The sequence below is a fragment of the Raphanus sativus genome, chromosome 9 (genome assembly GCF_000801105.2).
Source record: "Raphanus sativus cultivar WK10039 chromosome 9, ASM80110v3, whole genome shotgun sequence".
NCBI classification, from domain to species: domain Eukaryota; kingdom Viridiplantae; phylum Streptophyta; class Magnoliopsida; order Brassicales; family Brassicaceae; genus Raphanus; species Raphanus sativus.
Window position 1 is genome coordinate 36,210,642 of NC_079519.1, and position 23,353 is coordinate 36,233,994.

Sequence of the window (23,353 nt, forward strand, 5' to 3'; positions counted from 1 at the left end):
CAGACACTTAATATATTTCAATAATATAATTTTAAAACAGTATTTAATATATAAATTTAAATAATTCAACTAACTATAAAAATTACACAGTACAACTAGTTATACAATAAGTCAATATCCAATAAATATTAAAATTACAAAAATGTAAAATAAATATTATAAAAAAATTCTGTAAGAAGATGAAACAGAACGAATATGAGTTTCTTTCCCTTCGTCGTATATGGTTCATATTTTCCTACATTGTTATATGGAAATGAAAATAACCCATTCAGCTAGAAGAAACCATATTGTATGCATCTAGTAAACTTCATATAAGCTCTCAAAACGTTAAATGATACTTATACAAATAAAAAACAGAATAAAAAATTTAACTCGAAAATCCTCATTCCTCAAAACTGCAGTTGCCATGTTATGATTGTTCACCCTCCTCTGTTCCCTCTTCCTCGTTTTCTCCACCAGCTTCCACAATAGGACGAGGCGGTAGCGGTAGCAAAGCCTCCACAAGCGCTAGTATACAACGTTCGTCGATCTTTCCCCGTTCAGGGTGCTCCTCTAAGATCTACAAAAAACTCGCAATCATCAAAGATTTAAAACAGAGATCTGGTAAAAGAAGATAGTGAAAACAACACAAAGAAACCACAAACCGGAGTCAGTTCGACAGTAGAAGGTGGTTCGGTGGAGGGTACAAAAGTAAAAGATGGCCTGATATTGATGATATTGAGAATCTCGGCTTTAGCGAGTTTGAAACCTTGGCACTGATCAGAGAAGTTTGTGATGATCTCTAGTGTTTGTACGCAAGCAGGAGTCTCCATCAAGTAATCATACACCTGAATTAACAAAAAAAAAGTAATTTAACTTCACTAAATATCCTTTTAAGGCTAAAGTAACAACATGGCAAGACAGACCTTATACTCTGATGTAGTGATTGATGCACCTCTTGAGTTAAGCAAGTCGAGTACTTCGAAGTTTGTAAGCGTACCTGCGTTTGCCTTCACTCTGCAAATAATACCCCCACACATAGATTCTTGATTCATAAAAGAAGATAAAAGTTTGAGCAAAAAAAAGATGGATTAGGTGATAGATACATTATGTCCTTCATCTCCTGAGGTTGGTTTTGCTCCTGAAACATTCATTCAATGGGAACATCAAAGATCAAAAACAGAGGACCATTGTTTCTTTCCACACACCATTAAAAAAAGCTAAAGCTAAACACTTTACGAAACCCAATAACGTGGAGACAACGCAGAGATTAATTGGATTAAAAAAAATTGAAAATTTTGATATCGGAATTTTTTTAACGGCGGCGGAGACGGTGGTCGTATGGATGAGATAGAGCAGAAAATTGCTAGAAAGTGAATTTACCTAACTATTTAGTTAGATGTTTTCTTCTGGTGATCGAAGAAGCTTGTCGGAATATCGTTCTGGTCGTGTCTGCTCGCCGGCGAACATATAAGTGCAAGAAACCAGTTTCCTTTGTTACTCTACAAGAAGTGTGTAACCTGTAGTAAAGCGTCATCGTTTGAGCAAACGAAACAAAAAAAAAACTTGGGCTGAGCCCGTTCGTTCGGGCTGACGTTATACGCTAGGCCCATACAAACATCACCCTGCTTTTTCTCACAGGGTTCATCCTTTCTTTTTTTTTAGTTTGGTGAACTTTCAGGCCCAACGATAATGTCACACTAGCTATCGTTTTGTGTTTGGGTAACGTTTGCCTTTTACACCTTGCATAAAATGTTTTTAAAATAAATATTTTAGATTCACATGTGACGCAAAACACCTAATTTTTTAAAGATTTAAAAGAAGTAAACTTGAAATGAAACTAAAATTCGAAAAACGTTTTTTTTTTTGAACATTAACGTTTTTGATTCTAAAAATTATTAGAATTTTAGAAGAGGATATATGAGTTTAATTAATTTTGACATTCACTCTTTAGAAACGATATTGTATGCGGCGTCTCGATTATATACAACATACCAATATAGAAAAAACTCGTAATCTTATAAGTTGTTAATAAAATGAAAGAGAATTAGGACACAAGATTCTTGCTTTGGAGAACAAAAGAACTTGAAACATGTAAGCTAAGCTAACTAACTACCTTTAGTTAACCCCAATTTGGCAAGGCTCCTCTCATTGCTTTTAAATTAAGCTCCTCATGCTTCCCACACTTTCTTAAATTTCACTTACTCATATTTTTTCTTTCTTGAACATTTTTTTTGTTTGTTATATAAACATCATCATGTTGGTTTCTTCCAACATTTTCTTTTCTTTTCGTTTGGGCGATTCTTTTCTAACTTTCAAGATTGTGAATCCATGAAAGGTACCAAACTCTTTCTGTATCTAGTTTAGCATTTCATCATATAACCATTAAAAAGCATTGTTTTTCTATTTTCAATACATCTTCGATAATGTGATCTAGTTTTTATATTTTTATAAAAGTAGTTTTATTATAATGCGATATAACAATGTATAAACATCAAACTATATATTTTTAATAATGTGGTGTGCATTTTAGAGAAACCAAACTGTGAAAGAAACCTTGCGAGTTTGTTCATTGAAAAATAAAGACAAAAGATGGAAATATTCATTTACAACCAAAAAAAAAAAAGATGGAAATATTGTTATAGTATTGTGTGTTGTCGATTTGAAAATAGAATGTAGTAGTAGTAACGTGAAGCTAACATCAGTTTTAGTTGTAAACGCGTTTACTTAGCGTCCAAGTCGCGTCGCTGTCGTCTTTTGGTTCTGTTTGTGGCAGCTGTCCCTATGTCACACATAAATCCTCAATTCCTCTTCGAACCAACGTGACCGACATGTAGCCTCACCTATTATAAAATGTAATATAACTTTTTTTGGTAAAAAAACAAAACAAATGCATCTACACAATTAAGCTATATGCTTGAAATTTGGAGTTAAAAATCAACTTTATTTGTTTATAAATTTCTTATTTAGTTGGAGCATTTTCAATGTCAAGTGTGTTTTTCTTCAATGATAATTCAACAAAGCAAAAAATAATTGAAGGAAAAGGAGTCTGCCGACAGAAATGGTTTCCCCATGACTCATAAATCCCACAACTTTATTTTTTGGTCTTTCGTTGATCGTTTCAAATCTATTTGATTTATTTGGAAAAGATAGCTTTTAACAAAGCCATGAAAGCCGTTATTTGTTAGATTCTTAACACAGGCCCAAATAGATTTGATTAATCAACTTGATGCTCTGCAAGAACAATACACATAACTTTTTTTCAAAAAAAAAAGAACAATACACATAATAGAGTATTTGATCAAATATTAATCACATACTAGCATGTAGGAGTGTTATGTCTTTTAATTGTATGCCTAAATTGCAGTGGCTGTTGTATGGCAAGAGACAAAAGTCTTACAGCATTAGGAATCAAAATCTTTTGGAATTGCCAATAAGCATTTCCCAAGGCTGGTCCACTAGGATCGTATATTTTGGTTTATTTTAATTAATGCAAAGATTTTTTTTTTCTTCTTGCTTGGAGTTACCAATAAGCATTCCTTATGATGGCCCATTAAAAATACACAGCTTTTTCTTGATTTAATCGTACTTGTTTTTTTAATAGATACTTTATCGTATTCAGCAAGCCATGCACTATCATCAAGGAGAAAATCTAAACAAGTAAACCCCACCAGAAATAGTTACTAACTAATTTCCAGCATTTTTTTTTTCAAAACATTTCTTAGTGAGTTTAATTGTTCAACTTTTATGATAAAACACAATTACTTACACCTGAGTGTACTGATGATTTCTTCTACATATTTAAAATGTTTTAGAAGCCGCATGAATTAACCAACTAGACATTAAGCTAATCACGTAACCAAATTAATCAGACACAATCTAGGTTGCAAACATACGGATCATTCCATAAAACAAGATTGAAGCAAATATTTCAACATTATGTGTCGCTCATTCTTGTTCAGGATCGTTGCAAGGATCTACAATGCACCAACGAAGGATACTGTCGTGGTACATTTTTGAGGCATAGTTTGAGTGAGGTATAGCTATATTGAAATGTACATATATATAAATTTATATATGTAGATACATATTGGTTAAATTTTAAAATTTCAAAAGCATTTTGTTCAAAATTAGTTACACTTGCAAAACTTATATTCTAATTTGATTCAACTTGGTTCTGAATGCTGTTTATTTGCTTCAACTATACTAGTCACGACTATTAAATACACTAGCCACATTCTTCAAATCTTACTACTCTTTTTTTTTTTTATCAAACATGCATTCATTCATTTAAATAAATAAAGTTCACTCCATTTGAGGAGGGGAATTCACAAGCAAACAAGCCATCTGCGCATACATTTGCCAAATCTTACTACTCATCACGTGATCCATTTCAAATAACTTTCCATTCAAGTTTCAAACTCAAAACATTTGTTCTCAAACATATACAGTAGAAGTTGGAACTTGGAACTTGGAATATAAAAATTACTATTGAAAGTATTTATTAAGAATAATAATATTCTTAATATTCTTAACATCTTACCAAAAAAAAAGTATTTTATTAAGAAGAATGAGAAAGGGTCCCATTCTCTGGTCTTTGCATGTTTATCTGAAACCTCATTAAAGTCTTCGGTTTGGGTTTGATGTGTCCCACTCGTTGCCTTTGACCAAAAGTAATCTATCATTACATTTAGCTTAATAAAAATATACTAGCCACATCAAAGATGTTTTCCTTAATTAATTTTTTATTTGTTATTGACACATCAAAATCGTCAAAAAGAAACATTTCATAATTCTTTAGAGAGCTCCCAAATATATCCTTTATTTTTCATTTTTATTTAATATAATATCACATATATATTTATTCCCTTTTTAAGTGGCGGAACTGTATAACCTAACTAAACACAAGCCATATCTGTCTCCTCCCCACTTGGAATCTTTGTATTTATACGCGTATACACATATCCACGTATGTGTCTTACATGTGATACGTAACATATAGTATAACGAAAGAGAAAGGACACATAAACAATGCATATGTCCCAATGTATGTTTGAGAGTTTTAAAGCTTTTTTTATACTCTCTTTTTTTGGGTATTTGCAAAAAGATTGAGACTCCACATCGAAATGCCTTTTATTTTATTACATCTTTATAGATTCTTGAGCATCTAAACATAAATTTATATTCAACAATTTATCCGCATATACGTGTCTATATTACTCCCATGTATCAATGTATCAATGCATCAATTTGACTATACGCCAAATAGAAATCTAAAATAAACATATTCCTTTCAAGACATAAATCCTCAACCAAGTGCCTCGAATCCATTACCATTTCATACACATGGAAAATTTAATAGTGAAAATTGTGCTATTTTTTTTGTTGATAAATTTGAGCATTTAACTTTTTTAAACTATTTGTTGACAAAAAAAAACTTTTTAAAACTATTTAGCTCTCTCTCACACTGTATAAAAATACTTGTCTTTCCTAAAGCAAAGAAGCAAAGAATCGTGTTCTCTTACACATCCACAGTCTTCTTTTTTTTTTGCATTTTTATTGCAAGGATCATTTCTTTCCTTAGCTTCGACATCAGCTCCATCTTATTCATCTTTATTCACTTTCTTTCTCTCTTTTTCTTTATTAAAACATTTTTCTTTCAAATCTGATCAGCTAGATTCTTTAGTCATGGTTTACTTCATCTTTATGTGCAATAACACATGCTCTTAAGGCTTCGAATCTCTCCCTTTGCTTCATCAATTATCTTTAACCACCTCGTGACTCAAGCTTTCAAATCCCCCTACATATTGTTCTAAATAATCCCACACTGTCTTTAGTCTTTACTCTGTTTTTGTTTATTCTCAAACATTGGGACAAAATGGCTTCATCATCATCATCGTTATTATCATCACCATCTTCATATGCAGAGTTAAAAGATGCTTGGCATCCATCAACCACAATAGTGGACACAACAGCATCAAGCTACTGGTTTAACTGGAGGGTTATGATCTGCTGCATATGGATGGCTATAGCAATGGTTATTACCGCTTTTCTTATATTCAAATACGAAGGCTTTCGCCGGAAACAAGGTGGAGACGGTGGAGAGAAAGAGTGGTCGGGTAATGTATATGAAGATGAGACTTGGAGGCCTTGTCTACGCAATATTCACCCAGCTTGGCTTCTTGCCTTTCGGGTTGTTGCCTTTCTTGTTCTTCTCATTATGCTTATCGTTATTGGAGTTGTTGATGGACCTACCATCTTCTTCTACTATACACAGTAAGCTCTACCTATCTTTAGAGAATGGATACAAAAACAATATCTCTGTTTTTTTTTTGTTGGTGTTTAATGTTATTTTTCCTTTGTTGTCTCTTTTGTTCTGATCTGCAGGTGGACTTTTGCTTTGATTACTCTCTATTTTGGAGTAATGTTCAATCTCAAAACATGTTTACTATGCTTATTTAATTTATTTGTGACACTATTCAAGTTTCTTACATTTTTATGTACTTTTTCTTTAACAGCTAGGCTCGCTTCTTTCGCTGCATGGATGTTACCAATACAACAAAAGAGTGGCTGGTGATAGAGTAGATAGCACTGAGGCCATGTCCATAGACTCAGAGAGAGCGATATCCAAAGGCTCTGATCATACTCTTCAACAGAGTCAATACTCCAGTAATCTAGCCGGTGTTTGGGGATATGTTTTCCAGATAATATTTCAGGTAATTAAAATCAAAATCCATAATCATGCACAATATAATCTGATTTTTATGATTTATTGGATATCGGGTGAAACAGATGAATGCAGGTGCAGTTTTGCTCACTGACTGTGTCTTCTGGTTCATCATTGTTCCTTTCCTTGAGATTCATGATTATAGCCTCAATGTGGTATGCAACCTAATAAGCTATTTTCATTTTTTGATTCACTATATAAACACATTTGTGATCAATTCATAGTAGAAAATATATGTGACCAATATTGCAGCTGGTGATCAGCATGCACTCTCTTAACGCAATTTTCTTGCTTGGTGATGCTGCTTTGAACTCTTTGGTATATCTCAGATTCTAACAAACGAAATATACAGTATTTGCTACATACTCATTGATTTATTCTTAATTGATGATTGAGTTTTCATTATTACAGAGCTTTCCATGCTTCAGAATTGCTTACTTCTTCTTATGGACAATAGCTTATGTTTTATTCCAATGGACTCTCCACTCGCTAGTCCATATATGGTAACATTTCATACAAATTCCACTGATTTCTTTTGATGTAATCACTCTTAACTTTTGACAGTAATCACTTATTGTTTATTAATAGGTGGCCTTACCCATTCCTGGACTTAGCATCCCACTATGCTCCACTATGGTAATTTGAAAATTTCATAAATGTTTTTCAGTTTTCTCCATTGTTTCGTTGGATATTTAGGGATGTTTACATTTTAATTATGTGGCATTTTTTTTACAGGTACTTCTCAGTTGCAGTGATGCACTTGCCATGCTATGGAGCCTTTACCTTGTTGGTGAAGCTAAAACATCGGCTTCTTCAGAGATGGTTCCCTGAGTCTTACCAAAGTCCTCGGTAGTAGCTTGCATAGAAAGCAACCACGTTTGAATGAAAGTCTGATTTAAGTAGATGTTTTTGTGTGAAAATACAGAAGGAAACAAAAACAAAAGTGTGAAGCAACAAACTCATGCTTATAAATATGATTTAATATTCTTTGCGCATATCGAATAAGTGGTTGCTTGAAAAAAATGACAATTTAGACAATAGGAGCATGCTAAAAGTGCAAAATGCAGTAACTTATTCATTAATTTGTTTATAAGTTTATAGAGATTGGCTAGCTAGCTTTCATTGGACATGTTATGAGCTGTTTATGAACTAATAGTGGATTTCACTCTGGACTTCCAATACACTATTCCATTAAATTACAAAACTCAAAACGTCATCTAGACTATATATAAATGTTCCTACACTTCTTACTCCCAAACATGTAGGAAATGTGACTGATGTGCGCAAAGAATCATAGATACAAATAAACTCTTAGTATCAAATAAGGCAATACGCGTAAGTAAAAACGAGTTTGAAATTCTCCAAACGTTCTCATAAATCTAATGCGTAATTGAAGTCTTAAAACAACCCAAGTAACAAAGTCTTTCAGAGAAATAAAGATTGAGTAATTTAAACCTATGGGTTAGGTAGAAATAAAGATTTAGCAATTTAAACCTATGGGTTAGGTTTAAAGCTGTCAAAGATGGCTCTAATGTGCTTGCACTTAGAGTTATCAAGTGCTTTTTCGAGTGACTTGAGATCCTCGTGATAGACTGGACACTGATCCGTTCCGCTGACGCATACACAGTTTTTGAGGTTATCTGACGGTTTTTTGAGGCCACGTCGTCTTTCTTCTTCGAGAATTACCTCACGACGTTCCGCCAGAATGTCCGGTAATATACCAAACAGCATTAACAATACAAAACCGAGCACCATAAGGGCATTCTGAAATTCTTCTGTACTTACCGTCAACACCATCCTTCCCTGATTCACAGCACTAAAAATTTCTCGCTATTTAAGGTTTCAAAACTTCATAAACTATTTCAACGACGAAAGAAAAGAAAAAACTAAAGATATATACTTCGACATATGCATAATTATATAGTTATATATATTATACTCCGGAGTAATTAAGATTTTGATGCCTTCGAATTTCTTCCGAAGTAATACTGTTTTAGGATTTAGCGTCCTGAACTAAATTACAATCCTCTCCCCATTCGAATCAAACCCTTGACTAGTATACGTATTTTTGGTTTAGTTATTTTATTACTATGGTATAGTCAGAGAAATAATTACATTTTTTGTTAATTGATATGTGTTATATTAACGTTTTGGGGTTATAATATACACAATGAGGATACCGACAATTCAATCCAATTAAGATGTTAGTATATATTGAATTAATCAAATTAAGTCAAATGTACTGAGATCAAGTTAATAAGTATGATAAGGATTCTCTTTAACGATAAGATTCCGGAATAACCTCGCATAAATTAAGGTAGCAAGCTAAAAATATACTATTAAAAACATTAATTAAGTTACTCAAATATGCAAAATATTAATTACAAACTCAGCTGCTCGTAATTCATATGAATAAAAAACAGAGATACTCTGTTTCTTTCAATCTAAAAAGTTGCGTTTATCAAAAAATTATAAGTCAAATCTTTTTTGAGTTGAGAGAATCTGGATCGTATATGTTCGCACTTTGATAGACGAAGGATCTCGGAGAAAGCTTTGACATCTTCATGACAGAGGCCACAACAATGATTATCATTCCCAAGTTCGATGTCTTCATCTTCTTCTTCTTCTGCTAGTTGTTCTTCGTAATAATATATATAAACGATGACGTCGAACCAAATGATTGCTACAACAAAAAGTAGATAAGTCACCACAAGGTTGTACACTGTCATCATCTCTTCAATTACTGCAATATTAATATTATAGTAAATATATAAAACGATGGTGGTGATCCAAGCTAATGATCTGGTTACCCTAATTTTATAGATAGTCGCAACTTATACTCAACGATGAAGTTTCTCTGATTTATATTAGGATTAGGATAAAAAGAGAGAGGAAATCAGCAAATATATAGAATCTGTTTTACGGGAGAAACAAATATATATATATATATATATATATATATATATATATATATGAATTTAAATAATTAGTATACAAAAAACTAGATAACCACTCGGGAGGAAATATTTATCAATAATATATACAATCATTTATGAAATGATTTTTCTGGTTTGTCATATTCTCTATAGTTTTAGCTATTTTGCTTATTTGTCATATTTTCCATAGTTTTAGAAAATTTTGGTTATTTATTATATACTTAATAATTTTAATCAATAGTTTTGGTTATACTTATGAAGTGATTTATGATTTGATATACTTTCCATAGTTTTATGTTATTTTGCTTATTTGTCATGTTTTCCATAATTTTATGAAATTTTGGTTATTTATTATATACTTACTAATTTTAATTAATAGTTTTGATTATATATATATAGTTAGTTATTTTTAATATATATAATTTGTAATGTTCTTCATAATTTTAGATTTAGTCATTTTATGCTTAATTATAAATTTTAATGATAATTTATCATTATCTTGATAATAATTAAAAAACTTTTATGATAATATCATAGTTAAATTTATGTTAAATTTAATTTAGTAATATTAAAATACTATATATATATATTTATATTAGGTGGTTTTCCCGCATATGCGGGTATAATCTTCTTATGAATACTTATTAGTTTATACCTTATTAATTCAAAAAATTAGCATGATGATATTATTTATGTCTTTAAAATAATTAGTTAAACATCAAATTATTTATATATGAAAATTTTTATTTATAAAAATATATATGCTTATTATTGTGTTCAAATTTAAAAAGCACTTACATATTAAACATATTTTAGAAAATATCACGAACACATAAAAAATTGGAAATATTTTTCTCATGTTAGTTCTTGGATTTTCAGTATATATTGGTGATATTTTAATAACAATAATCTGTTTTCTTACATAAATTTTGATTGATATTCTATTTCAATAATAATGATGTTTTAAATAGTACATTGCTATTTTTTTTAATAAATACTTCATTTTATTATTTTAAAAAATAATATTAGCTATAGTTAATTGAAACATATAGAACTGTGAACTCTCTGTATTGTTTATATTGTGTAAGACAAATTAAAAACGACACAATTAAAAATTATTAATATTACATAACACAAGTCAATATGTTTTATCGATAGTCAGCTAAATATCGAATATATTTCTAGATAAAAAATCAAATTTATTTACTTTAGCATTCATTGTGTGACTTTAACATCTTTTCTATATACAATATTTTGTAAAACACTATTGTCGCTATGTTTTAAAATTTTGAAGTTCTCCAGTTGTAATGACTCTTGATAGTGCAACATATAATTGTAAGACTGGACTTGACAAATAGATCAACCTTTTAAGCTTTGACCTTAACTCTTGTTGATAGTCATTTCATTGAACACTCTTATAGGAAATTGAAGTTTTTTCATTTTGAAAGGTCATCTTGCATATGTTGGTATAAGACTTATTCTAGGAATAAAATCCGTTTTTCCACATAACTTCCGGTTAGGATTTCGACTTCAATATTCATGTTCTATAGGCGAGTTATTAGTAACACTATTCTATTGGAAAATCTTTCTTTTTGATTTAAATTCCTTAATAGCATGACCTACAACAATCCATTGCAAAGTCGTTATCTTTGATTTAAATTTCATAGTAGCATGATCTACAACAACATAACCAAATTTTATATGTTGATAAGAATAAACACACATAAGCATACACACATAAGCACAATAGTCGCATTAACTTAGTCACAATAGATATACATGTATGTCACGTTTATATATATAATTAATATAAATATTATATTGTATATAAGTTTTGTAGTACGTTTTAATAAATTTATTAAGTTATTTATTAGAATTTTAAAAAGTAATAATTTTTATTTTTGTAATAAAATGTTATTATTATTTTATCTTATTTTTGGAATTTAATATTTATTTACTAATTTTAATTTATTTTTACGGATCGAATCGGATATCTAGTCGAAAATCTAAAATTATCGGAATATCCAGAGCACCGAATATCCGTGTGGCTACAGATCGAATTGGATCAAATAATTGATTTTTCTGATAAAATGGATCGGATCAGAATATCTCCAAAAACCCGGATATCCGATTCATGTTCACCCCTACATCTATATATGTACAAACGCCTAAGTATAATTGTAACAATAACTAATGTATAACAACATGACAATTATATTCTTTTTAAAAATATTCAACATCAGTTTAATGTAAAGATGAGGATATCTAAATATTTCTTCAACATGTGACACCAAAAAAAAAAAAGATAACACGCGAATATGTGAAATAACATGTAGGAAAACTCACCAGATATTTTTCTTGTGTGTCTTGACAATATATGAGAGAGATTAATCACATATATAGATATGTATAATTATAATTCTTTTCGGTTTATTATTATTATTTTTTTAAATTATAGAGTTGAATCATATATATAGATATGTATAGTTCTTTTTGGTTTATGATTTTTAAATAGGAAAATAAATTATTCATAATAAATACTTAAAATAATTAGTCTATAAATCTTTCTTATTAGGATTTGAAGAAAAAAAATTACTATTAAACATTCTCTTACAATTTTATTTTCTTATGTTTAAAATTTTAGAAAATGAAAATTACTATCAAATTGTTTTACAATATATTTTCTTTAGAAATTTAGAAAACGAAAAATAGTATTAATAATTATTGGACAAATGTTTTTTGTTTAATTTTTTGTAAATAAAAAAGTGCAGAAAATATCAATAAATAATTCTAAATTTACTTTTTTTAAACAAATTGTTTTATTATCTTCCTATATACTTTATTAATCATGAGATATTTTAATGATGTCAAAATTTTAAAAGGAAAATTAATATCAAATAATCTTTTACGTTTATCTTTTTTTTGGATTTTAGAAAAGGAAAATTAGTATTAAATAAGTTATTTTACAAACTTCTCTTCTTTAAGATTTGTTAAAAGGAAATTTTCTAAAAATTACTATTAAATAATTTTTAAAATTAAATTTTACTATTAAAGATTTACAAAAATTATTTTTTCAAATTATTTTTTTGTAAAAAAAAGTGCAGAAAAATACCAATAAATAATTCTAAAATAACTTTAAAAAAAACAATTATTATCTTGCTATATATTTTATTAATCATGAGATATTTTAAAAAATTTCAAAAATTTAAAAGGAAATTAATAACAGATAATCTTTTACAATTATCTTTTTGGATTTTGGAAAAGGAAAATTAGTATTAAATAAGTTATTTTACAAACTTCTATTCTTTAAGAATTGTAAAAAGGAAATTTTCTAAAAAATTACTATTAAATAACTTATATTCACACGGAGGATCCCATTCTGGATTTTTGTTCTTTAATTTTTTTAAATTAAATTTTACTATTAAATATTTACGAATTTTTTTTAACTTTTAATTTTATTAGTATATTTTTAACAATTAGAATATTATTAAGTAATTTTTAAAATTTATTTTTTACTATTAAATAAATTTCAAAATTCGTTTTTGTTTTTATTTTAGTAATTGTTAAGTAATTTCACAATTAGAATATTATTAAGTAATTGTTTTAATCATGAGATATTCTAAAACATGTCACATTATTAAAAAAGGAAATTACTATTAAATAATATTTTGAAATAATATTTTGTTTAAGATTTTTAAAATCGAAATTTACTATATAATTAATTTCACCAAAAATCGTTTTATTATCATATATATTTATTTTAAATTATGAAGTAGTTTAACACATATCACAATTTTAAATATATAAATGTCATGTGTCATAATCATGTTAATTAACAACTTTGAAGAACCAAGTTTCCTATTAAGTAATTTTAGAATATTATTAAGTATTTTTAAAATTTTCCTTTTTATTATTAAATCAATTTCAAAATTCATTTTTTGTTATCTTAGTATATATTTTATATCATTATAAATTTTAACCTCTTTAAAAATATGAAAAGGAAAATTACTATTAAATAATCATTTGCAATTATGTTTTGTTTAGGATTTTAAAATAGAAAATTACTATTAGATATACTTACAATTACTTTTTAACAAAATTTGTTTTTGTTATTATCTTAATATATATTTTTAATTATAATATACATTAACACATGTTGCAATCTTAAAAAAATTATTGACACATATCGCAATAATGTTAATTAGTAACTTTCAAGAACCAAGCTTTATATAATAAGATATATAGACATGTTAATATACCACCTAAGATAGAAAATATCTGCAAAACCTGGCAAAGAATTTAAAAATAGTTATACTATTATTTATGAAGTATTTTTTCGTTTACACGTTAAAAGTTAGAATGTTTAAATTTTTATTAACCTTAATAAATAATTAGATTTTATTTGTGAATGAAGAAAAGAGAGATCTAATGGTTCCTTCTAAAATATATGAATAAATACAAAACTACACCATAATTTAATAAGGTCTAGTGGGTTTATGCTTTTCTACTCAGCTGGTTTGACATGTCAGAGAAAAAAACAATACCACCAATAGCAACTAAGGTAAAGCCCCACGTTGTGTAATATGATTTTACACGTGGTTCTTGGTTGCTTCTGTTTTTCAGCTGAAAGTCTATGATGAGGACCAGGCCGATGAGGAGACTTGTCAACACAATGAGTAAGATGATTCTCTCCACTCGGTTTTGTATCATTGTACCGACTAGAAATGGAATAAAGCCACCAACCAGAAAGCAGAGTAGAGACCATAGAGCATCCTGACATGATCGAATTAGTGATCTACCCTTGAGATGGCTTCTAATGAAGGTGGCTACTCCTGATCCCAAGATACCAGCTGCAAATAAAAACATTGCACTGTGGATTCGGTTTGGTGTCATATCGTCTACAGCTGCATGGTATGTGGGAATTGCCACGGTTCCAAGGATGAGACTTATTATGATTATGTCCACATCTCTCTTCTCAACTTGAGTGTGTGCCATCCTGAAATGAATATTTAAGTATTCACAATAAGTTTGACTTAACCGCAAATTAAACAGCATGATAACGAATCAACCAACAACATCACAGCACTTGCTAGAAGATCAAGTCCGAAGACACTTGTTTGCTTTACCTTTCATAATGCATAGCTTACAAAAAAAGAACTGATTAAGTTACCATTCATAATGCATAGCTGAGAAAATCATATGGCATTCAAGTAGGAAATTAACGTTCACGAGTGCATGTGCGACGACAAAGAGCACTCTTTCTGGATATGGGAAACAATTAATCATATGACATTTTTTTGTAAGCTATGCATTATATATGAATGGTAACGTAATCAGTTCATAGATGAGAAAACTAATAATATGACATTTTTATGTAAGCTATGCATTATGAATGGTAACGTAATCAGTTCACAGATGAGAAAATTAATCATATGACATTTTTTGTAAGTCTATGCATTATGAATGGTAACGTAATCAGTTCACAGATGAGAAAATTAATCATATGACATTTTTTTTGTAAGCTATGCATTATGAGTGGATGTAATCAGTTCACAGATGAGCAAATTAATCATATGACATTTTTTTGTAAACTATGCATTATGAATGGTAAGATGATCAAATTAATAATATTTAGCATAAATCTACATAGCTCTTGGTGTGACATGCACTTTCATCCATAAATAAAACAATTAAAAAAAAACTCGCTAGTAGAGGATCGGTGGTGCATAGTCTAATTAGTAATTACCTATACAATTTCTGAAAAGAGTTTTATGTTTCCCACAACCACAATGATGAGAGCGCAGGTATGCTATAAAAAGCAGAGGATTTTGCTGGTGATCAAGGATCTGCAGGAAGAAACACGTTTTTTAGAAATCAATCTGTTAAGAATGAAGTAGTGGGAACTGGATACAAGACCACATGATCTAATCATCCTACAGGGAATGCAAATGAATATACATAGATATGAAGGAACAACCAAATGACCATTCAAATCTTGATTCTGTTCAAAGCTCTCTATGGCAACAAACTTTATTAGATCAAACTACTCTAACAGTCTGAAGTTACAGAAATAGCAAGAGGCCCATTACGTGAGGACCAAATAAGACTTACCACAAGAAGTTGATCAAGAAGATCCTAACCCTTGAGAGAGAGAGAGAGAAGGGTGCTTAAGGGAGACAATGGGGGAGAAAGAAGAAGAAGAGAGTTTGAGGTTAGAGAGAGAAAGAGAGAGAGAGAAGGGTACGTAAGGGAGACAAGGGGGAGAAAGAAGATGAAGAGAGTTTGAGGTTAGAGAGAGAGAGAGAGAAGGGTACGTAAGGGAGACAAGGGGGAGAAGATGAAGAAGAAGATGAGAGTTTGAGGTTAGAGAGAGAGAGAAAAGGGTACGTAAGGGAGGCAAGGGGGAGAAAGAAGATGAAGAAGAAGAAGAGAGTTTGAGGTTAATGAGACTGAGTTTGTATATTCATATTTTCTTTTTCTTGGCGCGCGGTGTAACTGCCACTGACTTAAATTGTTCAATTTTAACGTAAGGGGTCATTAACGAAAAAAAGTTAACAAACAAGGACATCTCTTGCAAAATATAACAAATTCCGAGTTGAATAATAAATTACATCCGAAGTCGGTTAGTTTTTGGTTTGATCATCTTTATTTTTTCTTTCTGCAATTACCAAAAGGTAAAAAACCATTAACCTCAAATCTCTATCTTCCCATGTGTGCTTACTCCGTCAATTATGTCATTAGCAAGTCCAAACCTTTGAGTTCTCAAAAAAAAGATTATAGTTGCACACAATGTGTTTGTATAAATGCCTCAAAGAGCTTCTTGCTATATTAAAAGTTTTATCCTTTCTTTGACTTTTTGTATAGGACAAAGAGTATATGACTTTCTGAGAGATCAGGCTGATGATGATGACGCTTACTCAACTTCTCCCTTGCTCTCCACAAAACCTCTTCTTGTCCTCCACCTTCCTCCACCCTTTACAGTCTCCCTCTCGAAGATGTAACCTAACTACTAATCCCAGTTCCAAGAAACTCGCACCTCTGTCTTTTGCCATCTCATGTTCAGCTCACAAGATCGTCAGGAACCCATCTCTAGACAAGCATGTGGTGAAGCAGAACAGAGTCCGGTTCGTGCAGAAGCTGAAAACTTTACTCCTCTCCAAACCAAAGCATTACATACCAATCCAAATCCTCTACAAATGCAGCTCCTACCTCGGCATCGAAAACCCACGAACCATCCTCTCCATGATCCGTCGCTATCCCACAATCTTCCAGCTTTTCACAACTCCTACACCACATTTGCCTATGAACGCCACTAAGTCTTTATCTACACTCTGTGTCCGTATGACACCAGCTGCATCCTCCCTGGCGTTGCAAGAACTGAATCTAAAGTCTGAGATTGCTGATAAACTTGCTACTAAGCTCCAGAAGCTGCTGATGTTGTCGTCTCACCGGAGGTTGCTTTTGTCTAAACTGGTTCACATTGGTCCGGATTTGGGCTTCCCTCCTAACTTCAGGTCTCGTCTCTGTAATGATTATCCAGACAAGTTCAAGACTGTTGATACGTCCTACGGAAGAGCGCTTGAGCTTGTCTCGTGGGAACAAGAACTGGCGAAGCAAATGCCATCGCCTGAAGTTGATAGAGGTTTGATCGTTGATCGTCCTTTGAAGTTCAAGCGTTTGAATCTCAGGAGAGGTTTGAACTTGAAGAGGAGACACCAAGAGTACTTGATCAAGTTCGGAGAATCACCTGATGTGTGTCCTTACAAAACTTCATCTGAAGGTCTAGCTAGCGAGTCCATAGAGGCGGAGAAGCGAGCTTGCGCAGTTGTGAGAGAAGTGTTGGGGTTAACGGTGGAGAAAAGGACTTTGATAGACCATTTGACACACTTCAGACAAGAGTTTGGGTTACCGAACAAGTTAAGAGGGTTGATAGTGAGACATCCAGAGCTATTCTATGTGAGTGTTAAAGGAACGAGAGACTCTGTGTTTCTGGTGGAAGCGTACAATGACAACGGTGATCTTCTAGAGAAAGATGAGACGTTGGTGATTAGAGAACGTTTGATAGATCTTGTACAAGAAGGAAAGAGAATAAGACGTGAACGGAGAAGGAGAGGAAGCATGGGAGAGTATAGGAAGGATGATAAAAAGGATGAAGGCGTTGATGATTATAATAGTGATATGGATGATGAGGATGAATATGTAGATGGGTTTGAGAATTTGTTTAGTTCTGAAGATTCAGGTGTGGAATATCATTTTCATGAAGAAGATGATGATGATGAAGCATGGGTTAGTAGTGGTGGAAGTGTAGAGTATTGGAGTAGGAAGCTCTCTTCTTCTGGTATGAGCAATGATGAAGTAGAGAGTGTTATTGAGTCATGGTGATGTAAAGTGCTAAAAGAGTAGAAAAACCATCTACGGTTTGATATTGTATACTTACAAAGTTGTACCCAGTTACATAAGAACAGTGTTTATGTTCGTTATCTTATACACATTAGTTTGAACAAGATGTAGAGAAGCGAAGTTAGCATACAAAACTGTGAACGTCCACTTTCTTAGTCTCTCAATAGCTGCCTAGCACCAACACCACTTGTGACCTCGCCATGGTGGCTTGTGTCTTCTTTGTTGCCTTTGTTTGCTTTCTCCATGAGCTTGAGTTGTAACCAACCTGTCTGATTGTTGCAGTATTTTATTTTTTCTTTTTATATAGCACAAAAAGATTGTTGAAGTTCAAATTGCTATTTTTCGATAAGAGCTTCAAGAAAGCAATATTCTCGTTACAAGATAACACACGCAGTCTCCAGTGGTTCAGCAAAGGAAACTACAGCGGCAAAGTTGACAAAGACAGCGGATGTTTCGTTTATTTGGTTTTAAGGGAATCAAGTTTGCAGAGTTCATCAAAGCTTGGAAGAGATTTTGGTCAGTACACCAGCTTCAACCAGTAAAGGCACAAGCGTACCTTTCTGGTTACTCTCCATCACACCTGCAAAAAGAAGAAGAAGCAAATCCAAATGAACAGTTAGTTCTCTTGTGTGGATTTTCGACTTGAATCTAAAGTAAGTGCAGAGAGCTTTGTCTAAAATGTTTTCTTACTATCGCATCCACCAATATGTTTCCCTTTGATGAAGACGTTTGGAACAGTTCTCTGTCCAGTCCACTTTGACAAAGCTGATTGTATCTCACCTCCATCACCTGTTTACAGTTGAGACCGTTGTAAATTAACCAAGAGGGTTCACCGAGGAATATCATTCAGAAGGTGGTATTGACAGGATTTGGATTCTTACTCATCTCATCGAGCTCAAGTACTTCAAAATCTGCGCCTAGCTTTGTCAGTAATTGCTTCACCTTCTGGCAATAACCACAGTAAGTCTTGCTGCCAAAGAGAAACATTGTTCAAAGCTTAAGACTTGAGTATCAAGAGTGACTCCAAAGAGTGGAGTGTTTTGTGTCTATACGTCAATCACTAGACAGCTAAGCAAACGAAAACTCAAGATCCTAAGCAACAACTTGTTATAGCTCATTCCAAGATTCAAGAAGGCACATTTTGGCTCCCCAAATCTAGTCTCTTAGTACAAGCTATCATCCTCAATAGCAGTTTGACTTGCTGTTTTCTACTAAGGGGGTCAAGTCAACTGCTATTGAAGTTGGATGCCATATAGTATCTTCTGCATCTATATTCGTCTACTAGGCGCAGAACCTCCAGAAACAGGACAATCATAGACAGTTAAGACTTGAGCTTCTTGTAATTAAAACCTCAAAAGACTTGTAATAACTAAAAAGCTAAAGGAAAATAACAGTAACCTGAAGACAACGACAGGGTACGAGGAGACGATCTCTTTGGCCTTGTTCATCGCCTTCTCCAGCTTTTCCTTGCTCATCCTTTTTCTCAGCTCAAGTCTGCTTAACAGATTGAATCTAGTCAAGTCTGGACCGTTTACTTTCTGGCCAAATAAGTTTCGTTGACATTTGCTCTCCTTAACCGGAGGAAGATGTAGCTTCATGTCTTAACATTGAGTGTTGTTGGTACAGAGTTAACCATCCTGGTACAAAAGTCAATTTTCAAGGCACTACTCTTGCTATATAAATAGAGAAACAGAGAGAATCTTTACTCAAATTAGTCTTTCATTAACCAAACCACAGCATAAACAACACAGTTTTTGATGTCTTTTGTTTAAAGCAAACAACAAAGGATCCTTTCTTTATTTGGTTATACTTGACAATATAAAACACAACACTCTTCTTCTTCGCTTCCTTTGTCTCTCTATAAGACACCAGATCCAGAGTTTCATCAAAGCTGGGAAGAGTTATTAGCGATAGCACCAGCTTCAGTAAGTAAAGGCACAAGCTTCCCTTGCTTGTTACTCTCCATCACTCCTGCAAATTACATAATCAAACACCACCCAAAGATTAAGTTAGTTCTTGACTAACGTTTAGAGAGTGTATAGTTTTTTATTTTTTATTTTTTTGGTTCGCTTACTATCGCATCCACCGATATGTTTGCCTTTGATGAAAACATTAGGAACAGTGCTCTGCCCTGTCCACTCAGATAAAGCTGATTGTATCTCACCTCCATCACCTGTCAAAGTTTGTAAAATTTAGCATTGGACCATATAATCCAGGTTCAGTGACAATATAGATTATTGGTTTACTTACTCATCTCATCGAGCTCAAGCACTTTAAAACTTGCACCTAGCTGTGTCAACAGCTGTTTCACCCTCTGGCAATAACCACAGTAAGTCTTACTGTAAAAACATGGAAAAGACTCAAGCTTTTGATCAATTAAAGACATCAGAGACTAGAGACTTACTACACAACCTAATAGGTAGATGAAAAAGAAAAAAAGACAGGAACTTTGAAAGAGTAAAGACCTGAAGACAACGACAGGGTACTGGGAGACGATATCTTTGGCTTTGTTCATCACCACCTCCATCTCTTCCTTGTTCAATCGGTTTCCACTGAACATAGAACCCATTTTTCTTCTCTTTCCGATATATAGGAAACGGACAGAGCAACCGTTTACAGATGTCTTTCTCTCGAGTTTCGTGCTGGCCTGATTTTGGATCAAGTTGGAAGTGTACTTATCGTTTACTTTTGGTTTTGGACAAGGAAGGGAAGGGATCGTTTACTTCTCTTTGGTCTTTCTCTAATGACTTAAACCGGATCCGTACTTTAGAGAATCAAACCGGACCGGGTTTTCTTAAATAACCGGATCTCTCTGTATTAAAGAAGAAGTTGAAGAAAATGACTTGACCGGTGAAAAAGTTGAAACAGAGGAGATTTGAGATTGAGATTATAACCTAAAACAGGTCCAATTGCTCTCACCACATTCCCCAATTAGCATTTCCATTTAATTATTCTTCGGAAAGTCTTCAGCTTTTCTCTTCCTTTTTGCGAAATCTGAGGAGTTCTTTGTGTATATCAGTGTCATGGGTTTGGCATAGGGGTTTAAGTGGTGGTGCCAGCGTTTAAACTGCGTGTTGCTTTCTCCTTTCACTGGGCCATGGCTGCTAAACTCGTGTCCTCCTCGGCGTCTGTATTGGTTCCGTCGTTTCAACCTCAGGTGACATTTCTTCAATCAATCTCTCTCAAAGTGTAATGCTCAGCCTTTTTAGGTTCTTCTAGTACCTTTCGTTTTAGATTATGTGGCTAGAGATACCGAACGAGTTTTGCTATACAAAATACATTTTGAGTTTATTAGCTAGGAGGAACTCTAGTTGAGACATTTAGATTACTAGTATCAATGAACTTGAAGTGGAGTTAAAGTCTGCAACTTGGGACTATGCAGTCTCTGTACTCTCTACATCATGCTCAGAATTAAAAAATAAGAACTTTCTGTGATCAAGATTACTAGTAGTAGGTTCTGGTGAAATGGAACCAGTTTCTTGTTGTTGTTGTTGTTGTTATTGTTGATGTTGGTTCTCGGTCTTGTTTATGGATGTTTTGCTGACATTCCACCTTTTTCAAACTCCAGTTTCGTCCGCCAAGGCGGCATCAATCTGCTCATCTCCATTGTTACCATACTCTCCACCGTAAAACTGATAAAAGTAACTTCCTTTCACTCTTGTGTGTAACATCTTCTGATTGTTTTCTTCATTCACTGTGAACAGATGATTCTCTTCACCTTTCCTTCAGAAAAGCCTCCCCAAAGAGAGCTTATTTGCCTCTTGCTACTTCAGAAGAACAGTCCCAATACACTGACGATCCAGAAAGTCAACAAACTAGCCCTGAAGATACACCTCGAGATGATAGTTCATCTATCCAACACAACGGAAACGGCGGCAAACCTGGTTTCATTTCGTTTTACAACCCTCGGAACGAAACAGAGGATCTCCTCGTCCCTCCTGAACCGCAAAGCAAATGGGGACGCCTTCTCTGGCTCATTGGTCCTACTGTCTTAGTCTCCTCTTTCACTCTACCTCCCATTTACCTACGAAGAATCGTCTCTGCCATTTTTGAAGACTCTCTGCTCACAGGTTCCTCTCTTTGCACTCTCCCTTTACTTCTTCTCAAAACTTGACACAAACTCATTTCATCTTTCTACTTGCAGACTTCCTCATACTGTTCTTCACTGAGGCTCTCTTCTACTGTGGAGTCGCCGCTTTTCTTCTGATACTACACCGTTCGAAAACATCACCCGGGGGGAAAGTCCAGGACACTAGAACCAACAACCCTTCTCAGTTAGGACAGAGAATCTCCTCTGTAGCAACATTAGTGCTTAGTCTTATGATCCCAATGGTGACAATGGGCTTTGTATGGCCATGGACTGGCCCTGCTGCTTCAGCTACTCTTGCACCCTACCTTGTAGGCATTGTCGTTCAGTTTGCTTTCGAACAGTACGCTAGATACAGGAAGTCTCCATCATCTCTCACCATCCCCATCATCTTTCAGGTATCCTTTTTTGCCCATCAACACATGTCTGAAAAGTTTCACTTTGTTAACATTGGTTCTGTGGTTGTTCTTTTAGGTGTATAGACTTCATCAGCTGAACAGAGCGGCGCAGTTAGTAACGGCATTGTTGTTTACGGTGAAAGGAGCAGTGACGACAGCTAATAATCTGGAAATCAAGAAGTCCCTGGGGACGCTTTTGAGTGTGATACAGGTTTTAGGTGTGATTTCGTTATGGTCTATCTCAAGCTTCCTAATGTGGTTATCTTCATCATCATCACCTTCCCAAAACTAGTAGGAACATTCTTGAAGAATAATTGTAATGTTTTCAGTTTCTAAACTGTAAAATAACTAGACTTAGTTGTTGTGTTTCAAAAAAAAAAAAAAAAAACTAGACTTAGTTGCATAAATGCTTCCGGAGGTAAAGATTTTTAAAAACTCCCATATGTTTTTTTATTTATTTATAGTAATTGAATTTTCTTCCTAAAAATAGAAATGGTCTATATTTATTATGGTTAAATCAGTCTCCTCGTCCAAAAGAAAGTCCATAGTGTTTATATGTTCAAATTGCTTTTTTAACAGTAGTCACATCATCGATTACATTAACATATAAAATGTACTGCAACGATGTATAACGAACACAACAATTCTATGATTTATCTCCCATATAAAATTTGGGTTACGGACGGACAGCGATTCAACAGTTCCATGATGTTCAAATTGCTTTAGTATCAGGTTTTGGTTTTACTAAACTTGATCCAATCAAACTCAAGTCTCAAAAGTTACAGGTAACACAACTCTCTGTCCGAAAAAGAGTCCATAGTTTACA

At 32.8% G+C, this 23,353-nt stretch overlaps 6 protein-coding genes across 8 annotated transcripts; 3 read left to right on the forward strand and 3 right to left on the reverse strand.

The window, feature by feature from the left end:
* Positions 1 to 180: 180 nt before the first annotated feature.
* On the reverse strand, positions 181 to 1,510 carry LOC108823737 (uncharacterized). Its single transcript, XM_018597012.2, has 5 exons — positions 1,363 to 1,510; positions 1,086 to 1,120; positions 906 to 996; positions 645 to 827; positions 181 to 559 (listed from the first exon to the last, which is right to left on the reverse strand). Exons 2-5 carry the CDS (start codon positions 1,097 to 1,099, stop codon positions 410 to 412), a joined length of 438 nt encoding a protein of 145 aa, XP_018452514.1. The 5' UTR covers positions 1,100 to 1,120; positions 1,363 to 1,510; the 3' UTR covers positions 181 to 409.
* A 686-nt stretch (positions 1,511 to 2,196) lies between these two features.
* On the forward strand, positions 2,197 to 7,701 carry LOC108823735 (uncharacterized). Of its 2 annotated transcripts, XM_018597010.2 has the most exons (9): positions 2,197 to 2,317; positions 5,907 to 6,255; positions 6,367 to 6,400; positions 6,498 to 6,695; positions 6,772 to 6,861; positions 6,959 to 7,024; positions 7,118 to 7,209; positions 7,295 to 7,342; positions 7,442 to 7,701. In XM_018597010.2, the coding sequence occupies exons 1-9, from the start codon at positions 2,311 to 2,313 to the stop codon at positions 7,557 to 7,559; spliced, it is 1,002 nt and encodes a 333-aa protein (XP_018452512.1). In that variant the 5' UTR covers positions 2,197 to 2,310; the 3' UTR covers positions 7,560 to 7,701. The 2 variants fall into 2 exon arrangements, with proteins under 2 accessions (XP_018452512.1, XP_018452511.1); XM_018597009.2 differs by lacking the exon at positions 2,197 to 2,317 and having other exon boundaries at positions 5,506 to 6,255.
* Positions 7,702 to 16,223: 8,522 nt separating this feature from the next.
* On the forward strand, positions 16,224 to 18,127 carry LOC108828399 (protein WHAT'S THIS FACTOR 1 homolog, chloroplastic). Its single transcript, XM_018602082.2, has 2 exons — positions 16,224 to 16,316; positions 16,507 to 18,127. The coding sequence occupies exon 2, from the start codon at positions 16,543 to 16,545 to the stop codon at positions 18,022 to 18,024; it is 1,482 nt and encodes a 493-aa protein (XP_018457584.1). The 5' UTR covers positions 16,224 to 16,316; positions 16,507 to 16,542; the 3' UTR covers positions 18,025 to 18,127.
* Positions 18,128 to 18,272: 145 nt separating this feature from the next.
* LOC108828402 (glutaredoxin-C1) lies at positions 18,273 to 19,647 on the reverse strand. Its single transcript, XM_018602085.2, has 4 exons — positions 19,441 to 19,647; positions 18,924 to 19,012; positions 18,733 to 18,831; positions 18,273 to 18,622 (listed from the first exon to the last, which is right to left on the reverse strand). Exons 1-4 carry the CDS (start codon positions 19,638 to 19,640, stop codon positions 18,537 to 18,539), a joined length of 474 nt encoding a protein of 157 aa, XP_018457587.1. The 5' UTR covers positions 19,641 to 19,647; the 3' UTR covers positions 18,273 to 18,536.
* A 96-nt stretch (positions 19,648 to 19,743) lies between these two features.
* On the reverse strand, positions 19,744 to 20,740 carry LOC108828403 (glutaredoxin-C1). The gene is made up of 4 exons (XM_018602087.2): positions 20,508 to 20,740; positions 20,293 to 20,381; positions 20,117 to 20,215; positions 19,744 to 20,013 (listed from the first exon to the last, which is right to left on the reverse strand). The coding sequence occupies exons 1-4, from the start codon at positions 20,609 to 20,611 to the stop codon at positions 19,928 to 19,930; spliced, it is 378 nt and encodes a 125-aa protein (XP_018457589.1). The 5' UTR covers positions 20,612 to 20,740; the 3' UTR covers positions 19,744 to 19,927.
* Positions 20,741 to 20,887: 147 nt separating this feature from the next.
* Positions 20,888 to 23,008, forward strand: LOC108828401 (uncharacterized). 2 transcript variants are annotated; one of them, XM_018602083.2, is made up of 5 exons: positions 20,888 to 21,199; positions 21,611 to 21,683; positions 21,747 to 22,112; positions 22,187 to 22,527; positions 22,604 to 23,008. In XM_018602083.2, exons 1-5 carry the CDS (start codon positions 21,140 to 21,142, stop codon positions 22,817 to 22,819), a joined length of 1,056 nt encoding a protein of 351 aa, XP_018457585.2. In that variant the 5' UTR covers positions 20,888 to 21,139; the 3' UTR covers positions 22,820 to 23,008. The 2 variants fall into 2 exon arrangements, with proteins under 2 accessions (XP_018457585.2, XP_056850450.1); XM_056994470.1 differs by having other exon boundaries at positions 20,899 to 21,199; positions 21,611 to 21,668.
* The last annotated feature ends 345 nt before the right edge of the window (positions 23,009 to 23,353 follow it).

What these genes read in the sequence shown, in the direction of transcription:
- LOC108823737 (XM_018597012.2), bottom strand. An exon ending in TCACTACATCAGAGTATAAG is followed by an intron (nt 828 to 905) that starts GTCTGTCTTGCC and finishes TTGTTAATTCAG; the next exon opens with GTGTATGATTACTTGATGGA. An exon ending in CTACTGTCGAACTGACTCCG is followed by an intron (nt 560 to 644) that starts GTTTGTGGTTTC and finishes AGTTTTTTGTAG; the next exon opens with ATCTTAGAGGAGCACCCTGA.
- LOC108823735 (XM_018597009.2), top strand. Translation starts at nt 5,858, where the DNA reads ATGGCTTCATCATCATCATCGTTATTATCATCACCATCTTCATATGCA. An exon ending in TTTTCCAGATAATATTTCAG is followed by an intron (nt 6,696 to 6,771) that starts GTAATTAAAATC and finishes CGGGTGAAACAG; the next exon opens with ATGAATGCAGGTGCAGTTTT. An exon ending in CACTCGCTAGTCCATATATG is followed by an intron (nt 7,210 to 7,294) that starts GTAACATTTCAT and finishes GTTTATTAATAG; the next exon opens with GTGGCCTTACCCATTCCTGG.
- LOC108828399 (XM_018602082.2), top strand. Translation starts at nt 16,543, where the DNA reads ATGATGATGACGCTTACTCAACTTCTCCCTTGCTCTCCACAAAACCTC.
- LOC108828402 (XM_018602085.2), bottom strand. Translation starts at nt 19,640, where the DNA reads ATGAAGCTACATCTTCCTCCGGTTAAGGAGAGCAAATGTCAACGAAAC. An exon ending in TACCCTGTCGTTGTCTTCAG is followed by an intron (nt 19,013 to 19,440) that starts GTTACTGTTATT and finishes TCTCTTTGGCAG; the next exon opens with CAAGACTTACTGTGGTTATT. An exon ending in ACATATTGGTGGATGCGATA is followed by an intron (nt 18,623 to 18,732) that starts GTAAGAAAACAT and finishes TTCTTTTTGCAG; the next exon opens with GTGTGATGGAGAGTAACCAG.
- LOC108828403 (XM_018602087.2), bottom strand. Translation starts at nt 20,611, where the DNA reads ATGGGTTCTATGTTCAGTGGAAACCGATTGAACAAGGAAGAGATGGAG. An exon ending in TACCCTGTCGTTGTCTTCAG is followed by an intron (nt 20,382 to 20,507) that starts GTCTTTACTCTT and finishes ATGTTTTTACAG; the next exon opens with TAAGACTTACTGTGGTTATT. An exon ending in ACATATCGGTGGATGCGATA is followed by an intron (nt 20,014 to 20,116) that starts GTAAGCGAACCA and finishes TGTAATTTGCAG; the next exon opens with GAGTGATGGAGAGTAACAAG.
- LOC108828401 (XM_018602083.2), top strand. Translation starts at nt 21,140, where the DNA reads ATGGCTGCTAAACTCGTGTCCTCCTCGGCGTCTGTATTGGTTCCGTCG. An exon ending in TTCCGTCGTTTCAACCTCAG is followed by an intron (nt 21,200 to 21,610) that starts GTGACATTTCTT and finishes TTCAAACTCCAG; the next exon opens with TTTCGTCCGCCAAGGCGGCA. An exon ending in CCATCCCCATCATCTTTCAG is followed by an intron (nt 22,528 to 22,603) that starts GTATCCTTTTTT and finishes TTGTTCTTTTAG; the next exon opens with GTGTATAGACTTCATCAGCT.